The sequence below is a fragment of the Macaca nemestrina genome, chromosome X (genome assembly GCF_043159975.1).
Source record: "Macaca nemestrina isolate mMacNem1 chromosome X, mMacNem.hap1, whole genome shotgun sequence".
In the NCBI taxonomy this organism is placed as follows: domain Eukaryota; kingdom Metazoa; phylum Chordata; class Mammalia; order Primates; family Cercopithecidae; genus Macaca; species Macaca nemestrina.
Genome location: NC_092145.1, coordinates 58018375 through 58033606, shown reverse-complemented (window position 1 = coordinate 58033606; position 15232 = coordinate 58018375). Strand labels below are relative to the sequence as shown.

Here is a 15232-nt window from a genome sequence, read left to right as displayed (position 1 = left end):
CAGTGTGGGGTAGCGGTTGAGAGTCTGGAGTCTGTAGCCCAAAGGCCTGCATTCAAATCTTCAGGCTTCCAACATACAATTTGATTTTGTGCAAGTTACTTACTATTTGTTTCACTTTTCTCATCTTTGGAATGAAAATAATGATAATCAAATCAGTTAATAAATATATAAAGCAAATGTTGAAAAATGTCTGGCACAAAGTACTTAATAAGTGTTAATTGCTGTTTTCATTGTTACTATCATTATCAAAGCATACTTTGGTTATGTAATTTCAATTGGAACTGATATTTTTATAAAAAGATCAAATCCATGTTCTCTGAGTTTGTAGACCAAACATTGTAGGCTAATACAAAACATGGAAAGGATAAGAATATGATTGAAGGCACATGATATTGGAACCGAAGAAGACTAAAAGCCCACATATGCCTAAGGGTTTTGTTCCTTGTCCATCTGGTACCAAGGGCACCTTGGTGAACAGGGTCCCTATAAGCTCTGCAAAGTATGACCAGGAGAGCAAGTGTGTGGTCACTAGCAGCTGCTCAAAGCAACTCTATGGCTTTTTTAGTCACCAGGGAGACTAAAAACTACTCCCTAAACAGAAAATGATAGAAAGCATGCTTCAGTGCTAGTGATGGCCAGTTACCAGTAAAAGGAAAGGAAAAATAAAGTAGGGGAGGGATTTGGAGACTGAGGTAGAGGCAGAAATGAAGGCAGAAAAATATATAAACTCAGAGTGATTCCCACACAAACATACACAAAGAGACCTGCAAATTCATGGAGACATAGACTTTGATGTGGTTAGCTTCCACTTCTGTGGCCTTTACTTGGACTCTTTAGATACTTTGTTTCAAATTCTGCCCCTAGGTATATACATCATATATATATCTAGCCTATAAACCTTTTCTCACACCATTCTCTCTCTCTCTTCTTTCTTTTCTTCTCTTCTCTTTTCTCTTCTCTTCTCTTCTTTTCTCTTCTCTTCTCTTTTCTTCTCTTCTCTCTTTCTCTCTTTCTCTCTTTCTTTCTCTCTCACTCTGTTGCCCAGGCTGGAGTGCAGTGGCACAATCTTGGCTCACTGCAACCTCCACCTACCAGGCTGAAACAATTCTCCTGCCTCAGCCTTCTGGGTAGCTGGGATTACAGGCACTGTGCCACCACCACCATGCTAATTTTTGTATTTTTAGTAGAGACAGGGCTTCACCATGTTGGCCAGGCTGGTCTCAAACTCCTAACCTCAAGTGATCCTCCTGCCTCTGCCTCCCGAAGTGTTGGGTTTAGAGGCCTCAGCCACCATGCCCGGCCACTTTTTCCTTTTAGTGTCGGTTCTATGTGTGCTTAAATTTACATATGCATGCACACACCTATACATATATTTTTTCATGTGTATTTCCTCTACTGTGACGTCTTCATTAAACACTGTAATCCTAAGAGTTTAGTTTTTTCTTCTTCCAGTGAACACCTCCAGAACTTAATTTCTTTTTACCTACCTAAAATCATGTGCTGGCTTTTTCACCAGCAATAGTTTTCAAGGTTTTATGTTGAGTTTCAGACTATATTGTAAGCTTTTTGTGAATAGATGGTGTGTTTTATACTTGCCATGTGAGTACTGAAGAAATAGCAGGATAATTTGTATAATAATACCTTGACCAGATTAAAAAAAAGTCATAAGTGATGAGACCTACAAAAATATAGTAACAGGTAGATATTCCATCATACTTTTGTATATCTGCCTGTGAAAAGCATGAAAACATATAGGAGGATTAGTAGAAGGCAGCGTTCATATTTGGAGAGGCAGATGTTCATGGTTAACGGGCGAGTTTGAAGAAGAAAAATAATGGACTGTGTCTTGATTCTGTATTAGAGTAGATATGGTCTGCCCAACAGCTCATCTCCTGCTTTTGAAAGGTACTTTGTGGTTTAAAAACTTTTGTTTATGTGGTCAAATTCTCTTCATGTTATCTGAAGACGTCTTGGTGTCTAATCTGTACTTGGCATTTGTATTTAAGGAAGTAGGCTATACATACAAAAACAAATATAATTAGGAATATTAATAATTTCACTGTGTGCATGTATGTGTCTGTGTGTGTTCATGTGTGTCTACCTCTCTCCCATCTCCCCTCCCAGCATTCATTTTGTGAAGGAAAACTAGTTGAGTAACTTGGAGCTATAGGAAATTAAAAACTAAAAACAATTATTATCATAGTAACTATACCAACTGGAATATTTAATGTGCACCAATGCTATGAAACAAGTAATTAAAACCAAAGATGAACTGTATTGAAGAAAACCAATATAGAATTCTTGCATAATGTACTTGAAAAGTAAGTTCATGTGATTTTACTATCATCTAATTACTTAACATCAGCATCTGTCAAGTAGGTGAAATTCTTTAGGAATTCTTTAGAGTGTATATAAATAATATATTTTATGAATAGAAATCATAAGTTTAAAAATTATTAAATGCTCAATCAGAGCTAGTCTTCTGATTTCAAACAGCATAGTAATAGGTAATTTCTTAGGAAATGTTCCACTTATATTTTCTGTCATCATGTACATCTTTTATCTGTGGCCCGACTATTCACTCAACTCAATTTCATGTTTATAAATTTTCCTAGTTCACCTCAGGGACAGATGTTGGCAGTTTGAATGCTATTGATGGCTAATGATTATGCAATTAACATATAGCAACTGTTCAGCTTCTATAATATTTTATTAATGCCATAAGGATGATTTAGTTTTAAAAAACCTGTATAGCCAACTGCTTTTTAAACTTTGATAAAATATTTCTTTGGAATGTTTAAAGCAAAAAATATTTTTAAAATCCCAGAGCAAATTCACTTTATGCAGAGATGTTACAGTGTTGACTATGAAATTATCCCCACTAAAGAGATAAAATAAGAGGCATTAAATGTATATTCTCATAGAGTATTTCTTATCTTACAGATGAGCTCCGTGAAAATGTTACAGCCTCGTCTCAGTAGTATCCTGTTCAAACTCACATTTGAAGAACACGTAAACAACATCAAACCAAGCATCATAGCAGTAACTCTTGCCTGTGAAGAACTGAAGAAAAGTGAAAGCTTTAACAGACTTTTAGAATTAGTTCTTCTTGTTGGAAACTACATGAACTCAGGCTCAAGAAATGCCCAGTCTTTGGGTTTTAAGATCAACTTCCTTTGTAAGGTAAGATGACATTTTATAATGCTAATTTACAACAATAATCTTCCTGTCTATGAAAGGTGATACTGCAAATAGCAATCATGCATAAACCACAAAATTGTATGCTTAAAAAGGACGAATTTTCTGGGATGCGAATTATATCTCAATTCAAACAAATAATTTTTAAAAATCTTAGTAAAATCTAAAAGACTTGAAAATTCTTTTGAATACAGTACTTAACATTTGCTGATTACATTTTACTGAAGTTTATAGACAAAAAATCCCCACTTTTATAAAGTAGATGCAGTATTGGCCAGGTGCGGTGGCTCACACCTGTAATCCCAGCACTTTGAGAGGCCGAGGCAGGCGGATAACCTGAGGTCAGGAGTTCGAGACCAGCTTGGCCAACATGGTGAAACCCCATCTCTACTAAAAATACAAAAATTAGTGAGGGGAGATGACGGGTACCTGTAATCCCAGCTACTCCGGAGGCTGAGGCAGGAGAATCGCTTTAACACCGGAGGCAGGGGTTGCAGTGAGCCGAGATCACGCCACTGTACTCCAACCTAGACAACAGAGCAAGACTATGTCTCACAAAATAAAATATAAAATAAAATAAAATAGATGCAGTATCGTATTTCATTTACATTATTACTTATGTCTTTCTAAAAAGTATCTAACAAGCTAAATTTAATGAGGTAAATAGCCAGAAATTTATTTTTGAATATAGTTTGCTTATTCTACTCTAAGATAATGATACTCTTCAATGTCAAGTAGTATTGTACACTGGTATCTAGTGCATTCAAGAGGTAAAAAAGAAAATTGAATAACAATCAACTTGTTTTGATTGGATCATTTAATAATAACATTTTTGAGACTTATGAAAAGCAAACAAAGATACAGAGAAGCCCAAAAGTGCTTGTACATCCCATTTTTAGGCTAGAGCAAACCACCTTATTCAAGGAAAAGATCTGTCTGTTATAGAAGCCTGAAAAGACTCTGAGGTGAAGGCCTGTAAGAAAGCTAGAGACGAAAATAAATCTGAAAACAAGCAATCTATCTTTGACATCTCACCATTCTTTCACTTTTTTTCTCTCACATCTGAAAACATTGCAGAACTTTGGTTAGTTCTTGAAGTATATTATAATGAGAATCCCAAATCTAGCAATGGATATGACTTTCTTTTCTATACATGCATTAAATTGGTGTTCATTACATATACATGGACTAGCACTTTGATAGGTATCAAAAATGATTTGATCTTGGGAGTTCTAACCCAAATAGACATAAAGAATAACACTTACAGATAGTAATAGGATGTACAATAGAATTGTGAATATCTGTTTAATCCTGATATATTTTTGAGGGCTGTAAGGAAAGAGAACAAGGAAGGAAAATAGGGAAAATTATCTGGAAATGCTGGATTTTGTGAAGAAAACATTTTACCCTCATCTTCTTGTGATATTTGGGGACATGTAAAATCATTTCATAATGCCAGAGGGAATAAGGCAATGCTTGTAATAAACTGTACTAAATCATGCCAGATTTATAGGATAAAATAAAGTATTTAGGACGTTAACATTGTATTGTATACCATATACCCAATGTTAATAGAGTCATCTCTTTACCATGGTGCTACTTGCCTAGAGTATATGCTATATGCACGGTGAGTAAATCTAAAAGTCTTCTTGCTTGACAATTATAAAAAGAGTATAAGTTAAAATATCATTAGAAATTTGTATTAGATACCTATTTTGCATTTAATTCATATAAAAATATTTTAAACCATTCTAATTTGAAGAAATATGTACCTTATAAGTGTCTTAATTTCACACTATTCAAATTAATTACATGAACTAATTTCTTTGAAGCAAGAATGAGTAAGTCATTTATACATAGGAACAAAAGATTACGTTAATCTCACTGAAGGATTTTACAGTTACATCTTGTATTTTGGAGAGAGGCTTCTTTCTGTCATCTACCTGTCAAATAAAAGTTCTTCTACACAGCACTGATCTGACATCTATCACTAGAGGTATGCTCAAAGGATTCAGCACAAAGATTTTTGCCAACTTCAAATAAAATAAAAAATAATCTTGTGGGAAATACTATCATGTAGCAATAGGTGTTCCAAAAGTGAAAGAAGTGAAGGTTTTAAAATCTGTCCCCCACTCCACCTCCAACTTTTCAGTAAGATTTTTATCTTCTGGGAAATTTTCTAGGAAAACACTTGTCATTTAGAAAGAGAAATATCATATACATGCATGATATTCCCATAATGTCTAGGACTCAAAGGATAGTCCTGGAATACAAAGGATTGTGAGTAAATGTAAATGTCTAAAATGACAGAAATTTTCTGAAGCACATAGAAATAGTTAGCTTAGGTCTGTATTCTGTTTGAAATAGAATTAAGTAACTACTGATGTGTAATTAGCTAGAATTGCTGTTTAATTTCAGTTGTATTATGAAGGATTTCTTGGTTGATTTTTCTTAGTGATTGCCTTCTTAAAGAAAATAGCAGGGGGAATTTCCCTCATAGAACACTGATTATGCTTTAAAAATGATACCATTTACTATCCTAAATTTTTCTAATGATAATTTCTCAGTGATTTTAAAACTAATCCAGTGCTTTTAACAAGAAGCTATAGAGTATGTTAAAATATTCAACTAGGTAAAAAGGAGGAATGTGGTTAAACTTATCAGATGTATCTTGTAGTAAGGTAATATAAAAATTTCAGATGGTCACAATTGGCTGTTATGGTATTTGGGAAGAAAAGGAAAACAGATGGGTTAACCAAAATGTCAACACTAAAGGGTATCATTATTGTAATTACTACCCTCACCACAAAATGCTTTGTTAATTTGCAGCAGTGAATTATCACTTTGTGAGTCACCAAACCAGTGTGCTGAACTATAATAAAAATCATTTCAATGAAGATGAGCTCCCAATGTTAGCTTAGCCTGTTGGTTATTAAAATTCTAACCAATAGAAATGCTACACCTCAAGGCCATTTGTTTGCTTTTTTTTTTTTTTTTTTCCAGTATGAAATAGCATATATAATCTGCATAAGGACAAAACATTTAAAAATACTTAGCATTCCCTCTATACGAAGCTTTGTGGGTTTATCAAATAAGTATCTTTGTTTGTAAGTATCGGAACGTGACTCTGCCTGATTCAAGCAAAAAGTGAAACTTGCTGGAAAGATATGAAGTAACTCAGCCAGAAACTGAGGAAAGACTAAATTACTTGGCCTTTAAAAGAACAGCAACTGTGACAGCTTTGAGAATTCAGGTAGCAGGATTGAATGAAAAGTCTTTTTAGGATGTTGCCTTTGTGATATATCAACTCCAACCATTTTCCTTCTCCTTTGCCTATGTTTGATTCAAATTCAAATTATGAAGAGAGCCTAATGAGCCTGGTGTGGATTATAAGAACACCCCTTGTTCAAGGGAGAGCAAAAAACCTTGATTGACAGTGCTACCAAAACTACCTGCCATGGAAGATTGGTTATGCCCTAAAGGGTGCTATTACCAAAGATAGGGATATACCAAATGTTAGGAGCAGGTAAAGGAATATCAGGCAGCTATAAACAAATACACAGGCAGCTATAAACAAATACAAAATAAAACAGATGATCTATTCATCAGAGGTCTACAAACAATAGAGAAGATACACAGAAACCTCAAGAAGTTTATGGTACAGTTGAGTAGCCAGGAAATACGCATACGGAATATTATGTAATGTCACAAGGTACACTGTCAGTGAGGGTAAAAATAAATGGCCACTGATATTAGCAGGAGTTCAGGGGAGGAAGGAATCTTTGGTGACTGGGAACTGCTGGTAAATTGAAAAAGAAGAATCTTGAAGAATAGGTAGGATTAAGAATCCATAACCTTACAAAAGGGGAGAATATCGTGGGCTTAGAACCTACGTTTTAACTTACACTTTGCCAATTACTAGCCAATTTTTCATGACTAAGTCACTTAGCTTCTCTGAATCTCAATTTGAGATTGAATATTTCTTGAATATTTCTCCCTTTACTTCTTGTGTCTTTTTTTTTTTTTATTTCCTTGCATTGGGCTTCACCTTTCTCTGGTGTCTCCCTGATTAGCTTAATAACCAATATCCTGAATTCTTTTTCAGGTAAATCAGGGATTTCTTCTTGGTTTGGATCCATTGCTGGTGAGCTAGTGTGATTTTTGGGGGGTGTTAAGGAGCCTTATTTTGTCATATTACCAGAGTTGGTTTTCTGGTTCCTTCTCATTTGGGTAGGCTCTGTCAGAGGGAATGTCTAGGGCTGAAAGCTGTTGTTCAGATTCTTTTGTCCCATGGGATGTTCTCTTGATGTGGTACTCTCCCCCTTTTCCTGTGAATGTGGCTTCCTGAGAGCCAAACTGCAGTGATGGTTGTCTCTCTTTTGGGTCTAGGCACCCAACTAGTCTACCTGGCTCTGGGGTGATACTGGGGGTTATCTGCACAAAGTCCTGTGATGTGAATCATCTGCGGGTCTCTCAGCTGTAGATACCAGCACCTGTTCCGGTGGAGGTGGCAGCGGGGTGAAATGGACTCTGTGAGGGTTCTTAGCTTTGGTGGTTTAATGTTCTATTTTTGTGCTGGTTGGCCTCCTGCCGGGAGGTGGTGATTTCCATACAGCATCAGCTGTGGTAGTATGGAGAGGAACTGGCGGTGGGCAGGGCCCTAGAACTCCCAAGAGTATGTCCCCTTTGTCTTCAGCTACCAGCGTGGGTAGGGAAGGGCCATCAGGTGGGGTAGGTTTAGACGTGTCTGACCTCAGACTCTTCTTGGGTGGGTCTTGTTGTGGCTGCTGTAGGGAATGGGTGTGAGATTCCCAGGTCAATGGAGTTGTGTACCTACATGGATTATGGCTGCCTCTGCTGAGTCAGGCAGGTTGTCAGGGAAGTGAGGGAAAGCCGGCAGTCACAGGCCTCACCCAGCTCCCATGCAATCCAAAGGGCTGGCCTCACTCCCACCATGCCCCCACTAACAGCACCGAGTCTGTTTCCAGGCAGTGGGCAAACAGGACTGAGAACTTGCCCCAGGCTACCCACCTCCGAGCTGTGAAAGAAAAGGGCTTTAGTTCTTCCACTGCCTGTAGAGTCTACACAGCGGATTCATGCCCTCCACTGAGTTCTGGCCAGGAGGCTTCTTGACCACTTCAAGTTGTTACAAAGTTCAGCTGGAGACTTTCTTCTCCTTGTGGCTTTTTCCCCTGTGCCTCTGGTCACCCTCTGGACGGATCCCTATGGTGCCAGGCAGGAATAGCCTGCTTGGGGACCCAGTGAACTCCCAGGGCCTTTCCCGCTGCTTCCTCTACCCCTATATTTTGCTTGGCTCTCTAAATTGACTCAGCTCTAGGTGAGGCTGGAAACTTCTCCCTCAAACTAGACCTTCAGGTTCCCCAGTAGGGGTGTGTGTTCGGTGGCTGAGGATCTCCCTTTCCCACTTCTGCAGTTTGGGCACTCACAGTATTTGGGTCCTGCAGCAGCAGTCCCCTTCCTTCAGAGAGTCTGTGGGTCCTCTTGGGATTCCTGGTTTATCCCTGCAGTCGTTCTGGAGCTAAAATTCACGATGCAAGCCTCCTCACGCTTCTCTGTCCATCCGAGTCGGAGCTGCAATCTAGTCCTGCCTCCTGTCTGCCATGATCCTCCCACAAATTCATAAACTTTCTTAAAACATGAGATTTTTTTGTGATGTTTGTTTTAGATCATCAGCTATCATTAGTGATAGTATATATTATATGTAGCCCAAGACAGTTCTCCTTCTTCTAATGTGGCCCAGGGAAGCCAAAAGATTGGACACCCATGATCTAGAGTATCTATGACGTGTAAAGCCTCATCTAGAGACCATTACATGGTATTAGTGACAGAGTATCATACCAACTATACAAAGGAAACATCCATCTCCATCCATCTTCCCCATAGAAGTTGTAAGAAGGAAAGTAAAATAGGTTCAACTTTATTGTGAAATAGAAAATTACCCCAGAAAATATGCTTTGTAAAGAAAAGCGACTGCTGTCTATGGCAGTAAAATTTGGAAATCTGTAATCCACACACACAAAAAAATCTACAAAAGACCTTAGGAAAAAGTCATACGTAAGTACACACAAAGTTTCACAGTGTCTAATCATTTCTAGCTAAAATAATGTGGATTGTGTCCATATAAACTCAGAATGTCAGCAGATGAATACATCTAGTCTAACCTCTTCAGTCCACAAGTGAGAAAACTGATGCTTGGAAAAGGAAAATACTTTAGTCAGTGTATTGTTCAGCTTGGACTGACATAACAGAAACCATAGGCTGAGTGGCTTAAAGAGGAGAAATTTATTTTTTCACAGTTATGGAGACTGAAAGCCTAAGATCAAGATGCCAGCAGGGTTGGTTTCTGGTGAGGTCTCTCTCCTTGGTTTACCATATGGCCACCTTTTCACCATGTCTTCACTTGGCATTTAATTTGCTGTTTTCTTCCCCTTTGTCCTTCACAAGACTCAGAACTCATCAAATTTGGATGTATATTTTATTCTGCATTATATCTCCAGTGTCTATTACATGTGAAGCTCTCAATATATTACTACAGATTGAAAGTCAGACAATTTGATTAAATAGAGGATTTGTTATTAATACTCAACATGTGTTAACTTGTTTTTTAAGTGAGAACATTTTGTTCCTCACAGATATAAAGGGCATATTTTTGCCAGCAAAACTGTTGAATATGTAACTGTAAGATTTTTTATGTTTTATTTGTAAAGACATAAAAATGTGTTGTTTGCTGTAAATGTAAATCAGCAACTCATTATTAAATATGGGTTATTAAATAAATATGGGACTCTTAATTTGAAACCAAAGATATTTTAGAAAATAACCACTATTGGATGTATCGAAAGGGAACTTAGCAACAATCAGTAAATCCTGGTCAACAGTCCATGCATTTGGTTGCCTGTATTTTTATAGTTTATAAGGTGTTTTCCTTGTGATTCAGGGAAGTTAAGTGTTATTAACCCCATTTTGCAAATTAGAAAACTAAAGCCCAGTGAGGTTATGTAATTTGTCCAAGATTCAAAAGCTAGTAAAGGTCCAAGTTGGGGCTTACATAAAGGTTTTCTATTTACAAAATTGTGTGGCACCCTGCCTCTTATTGCATTGTAACAATGTTTAGTTATAGTTGACTCATTCCAAGGAAGCATTATAGAACCAACTCTGGCACTTATAGTGTTCTGAAAATGGGGAAAACCTCATGTGAGTTTTCTTGGCTCTCTGGCATGAAACTTAGAATCTATCATTTTTATTTTAATTCAATTTGGTGTAACTGTAGGCCTATTATTAGGAAGTTTCTCATCTTGTAATAGATTTTAATGTATCCAAGCAGCAGAGCCTATATATTTATAATAAAATGGCATCTAATAATTTGAATAATTATGGAGCTATCCCTTGGTTTTGTATAGACTGTCAGAGTATATTAGTTTTGTGTAGGCAAGGTTGACTGCTGTTCTCAATATTTTACAAATGAGGATCTGCTCTCCAGAGAGATGGCTTTAACCAAGATCACTCAGTGATGAAGGCAGAGTTAGGATCCAACTTTTCCTGGGACTCAAACAAATGATTTCAGTGGATCATGCTATTTTTAGAATTTTCATTGACTCTTTTGCTTCACTGAAATATACTTTTTCCTATCAGACAATATTTAGCATTAATTGAATTTGAGGGAGATGTGATTGATAATTTGCTGAGAAGAAAATGACTTTGTGGGTTATAATTTGTCTTGAAAAAAATTCTGTGAAAGGGAAGATTAGACTCTTTTTTTTTTTTTTTTTTTTTTTTTGAGATGGAGTCTTGCTCTGTCGCCCAGGCTGGAGTGCAGTGGCCAGATCTCGGCTCACTGCAAGCTCTGCCTCCCGGGTTCATGCCATTCTCCTGCCTCAGCCTCCTGAGTAGCTGGGACTACAGGCGTCCGCCACCGCGCCCGGCTAATTTTTTGTATTTTTAGTAGAGACAGGGTATCACCGTGGTCTCGATCTCCTGACCTTGTGATCCGCCCGCCTCAGCCTCCCAAAGTGCTGGGATTACAGGCGTGAGCCACCGCGCCCGGCCAGGAAGGTTAGACTCTTGATCATGTATGGAGTGGGATGAAATGTTAGGCCCTACTTCCAAACTTTTCTTTTTCTCCTTGGGGGTCCTTTAAACTTTCCTCTGTGGGGATATTTGCGGGAAAGAGTTTGCATTTGGTGATCTCTCCAAGTCACTGGTTGCTAATCAGTGATATAAGATTCTATGCTACGCCAAATGCAAAGGAACATATTCTTGGTACTTTGCATTTTAAAATGTCATCATATAATATAGTGACATGCTGTACCATTTGTTCATAATTCATGACCAGTGGATACAAACATTTCAATTTAAGGGTTTGTCTGTGCCTCATTATATTACATTGAAGCAAGAATATTCACTATAGTTTAGACCTCTGAAATAACTAAGCACCATAGAGTGACACAAGAACAGAATATCATTCTTAATTTTAAATAGTTTCCTTTGTTCAGCTTATGTGATGGTTGACCTTTATTTAAGTCCATTGTGTTTTATTGTACTGTGCTTACTGGGCTCTCATTATTGAGGACCACTGAATAGTTTCTTGTGCTTAAAGATGAATGTTACACTGTTGTGATACTATGTCAGTGGTGACATTCTGGATTCAGTTTTTATAATTGTGTCATGGGTTTTTGTTTCCTACACTTTTTCAGGTAAATTAATACACCAAAATATGTCTTTTTTTTTTTTTTTTTGGAGATGGAGTCTCGGTCTCTTGCTCAGGCTAGAGTGCAGTGGCACAATCTTGGCTCACTGCAACCTCCGCCTCCCAGGTTCAAGCAATTCTCCTGCCTCAGCCTCATGAGTAGCTGGGACTACAGGCCCTCGACGCCAAGCTTGGCTAATTTTTTGTATTTTAGTAGAAACGGGGTTTCACCATGTTGCCCAGGCTGGTCTCAAACTCCGGAGCTCAGGCAATCCACAATCCACCCACCTTGACCTCCCAAAGTGCTGGGAATACAGGCGTGAGCCACTACGCCCGGCCCAAAATATGTAATTTTTAAAAGACAAGCATTAATACTACTTAAGTTAGTAAGTCTAGAAGTATTTAAACGTATAGAACACTAAATTTTTTACAGGAAAGAATTCTCCATAAGGTCTTTTAATTGGTGTATGTTATTCATTATGTATTCTAATGCACATGCCATTGATCTGTGCATATGGACTTGTGCACGTAGGCAAATGGTAATAGTTGAAGACTGCTTCAGTCATCTGATTCTCCACTAAATCAAGATCCTTGGATACCAGCTCAGAAATCCAGTTCAAAGCCCTCACCTCTAGTGCCCTTCATTGCCATTTAAAATCTGAACCAAACACAGGCCACTCCTTTTGAGTTTATCTTCTTTAAAATGCAGCCCTCTAAGAATTGGAAACAGATTATCGTGGCTCCTTGATTTTGTAATCCTATGAATACACTACTATGTGCTTTGAAGATTGTTCTTCAATTAGCAAGTCAGTGCTTTTTCCCACTTCTAACATGTCAGCTACCTGGTCTCCTTATCTGTCTATATAGTATAGTGGTGCACATACAGATTGACTACTTAAGTACAAAGAAAACTTAATGAAGGTAATATGTGTCTCTGTCTTATGAGGTGCCATCTTCTAAAATGATAGCCTCCATTTTTCCAAATGGTCATACATCTTCTAGATTTATATTAATGTGGAGATGCATTATATCTTTCTTGTTCTCTGTAGCCTACATTAAGAAATTGAAATGAGAGAAAACACTAACTTTGTGGTAAGCTAATTATAGCAAAGGGAAAAATATATGATCATGTCAGGCATAGGAATTAACAAAGTTTATAGATGTACTGTTAAAAATTGCTATAGTTATAAAAGCTTATGTGTCTCAAAATATCTTTTTGAAAACTTGAGCTCTTAGTAAAAGAAACTAACTCACACCTTTATTCTCCTCCTTGCCTGTTAAAATATAGAGGTCCCTTGAGCTTATTTAAAGATTTTTTTCTCTAAGTTGAAATATTCATTAATTTACATTCATTGCTGCAAATTAGCTAGTACTTTAAATGGAAGACTTGTTTGTTTTCTCAGAATTTGATTACATCTGTTTAGACAAAATCATCACATTTACAATACTATAGGTTGTGTGAAAACTTGATTATACTCCAAAATTTTCAGTTTATTAAATTCTCTAGAGAACAATAGTTTGTAAATGTAATTTGTCTGATGCAGACTTGATTAGTGCTCCTTGTCATTACTTTGGAGACTCATGGGTTTTTTTTCTATTATTCTTATGTATGTTAAAATTTTCTGTCACCTATTACAGACACACACACACACACACACACACACACAACCTGCCTTTACCTGTGATTATTAATTTTGTGAAGCCTATACTGCTATCTCTGATTTTAACTTATATGTTGCAGTTATGTCTGCCTCCTAGATATCTACATAACTTACTGTGAGGTGTATATATGTGTATATATAGGACATACTTGCCTTGAGTCCTAGTAATGTCTCGTTATTATACACCCTTATGCAAACACATGACCTTTTTGATATGGAAGAGATTTCAATTTTTGAAAGTTTTGTATTAGGGGAAGGACCAAGGAAAATAAAATAAGAGCCAGATCAAGCCAAAAAGGGTGTGTGTGCATATGGGTGTTGAGTAAGAGAGACAGGGAGATACACAGAGAAAGAGAGATTGAGACACAGAGTGAGAGAGAGAGAATGAAAGAGTGAGAAGGGTTGGGGTGATTTTCATAATTGGATAATCAGAGAGAAACAGGATTGAGTTAAATGTTCCTTTGTATACATCAGTTGACGGACTTGTAAAGAGCATTGAAAAATGCAAGCTAAGAGTTGCCAAATTGTATTCCTTATCTTCTTCCAATAATAAGTGTTAAAAAGTCAACCATATATATTTGTGTATAGAACTGTAATGAAGGGTATAATTTGTTTTCTGTAGAGAACTCACCTGTGGCTTAGTTTTTGACCCATTAAATACAGATACATTTTCAAGAAATAAGAAAATTAATGCATCTGTATTTTCTTTCATTTAAAAAACATTATCCTTATACAGTAATACAAAAAAAGTAATCAAATTAATGTTGTATCACCACTATACTTGTTGAAGTCATTGTGACTAAACAATAATAGATACAGTTAACAGTTGAATAGTATAACTGGCAGAGACGAATAATTCTCTAGTTTACAAAAATACATTTTTTTTTGGTTCTTGATGAATACCCCATATATCAGGAGCAGCAATAAACATTTTCAGCACCAGAGCAGACAAAAAATGATGATTTATGGAACTAGCTGTAGGTCTTACTTAGTTCACTGTGAAGACTGTTTCCACAGAGGATTTAAATGAACCCAGCTGGCTTAGTATTCTGTGAATTGCTGTAGTCGTTTTCTGAGTATAATCTTATGTCTGATTTTGTAATTCTCACAGTAGGGGAAGGTTGACAACATGAATGGCATTTAGTGAATATAATTAGTAAGTCTGAAAACAAAGGCTTTTTTATTCTATAAAAGCTCTGTTCGAAGGAGATTTTGACCCTGTATGAGACTGTTGTTCCAAAAACATGGCTACCGTGACTAAGTTTGACCAGTCATCTTACAAACTGATTTTCCTGTCAATTGAAGCCTTCCTAGTGAAGGCATTGCACAGCCTTAACAAGGAGAGCTCATGTCCATGGAAGGAAGTTTATAAAGTAGCAGTTGATACTAAAATAAAGCTCTGTGATAATTTTAGAGAATACAAGAATTATTTATACACATTTAACGACTTTTTAGTGAGTACTTGTGCAGCAAGTTGGCCACATTTATTGAGCCTTTACTCTCTGTGGAACCTTGTGCTGGATGCTTCGCGGGGATAAAGAGAAGTAAAACGTACATCTCCAGTCCTTGAGGAGCTTATGAGCTAGATGCCAGATATAGAACATTGTACTGCTAAAGCAAGAGACAGGGAGAAGTGTGTGTGGGGACAGGCAAATGGATTTTATAT

At 37.0% G+C, this 15232-nt stretch overlaps 1 protein-coding gene across 5 annotated transcripts in view; it reads left to right on the top strand.

The window, feature by feature from the left end:
- The window catches only part of LOC105497495 (diaphanous related formin 2), a 919069-nt gene that overhangs the window by 420787 nt on the left and 483050 nt on the right, over positions 1-15232 (top strand). For all 5 annotated transcript variants that reach the window (XM_071089284.1, XM_071089283.1, XM_071089281.1 and 2 more), the window contains one exon: positions 2944-3183. In XM_071089284.1, the coding sequence (XP_070945385.1) occupies positions 2944-3183 (240 nt within the window). The remainder of the gene's footprint in view (positions 1-2943; positions 3184-15232) is intronic.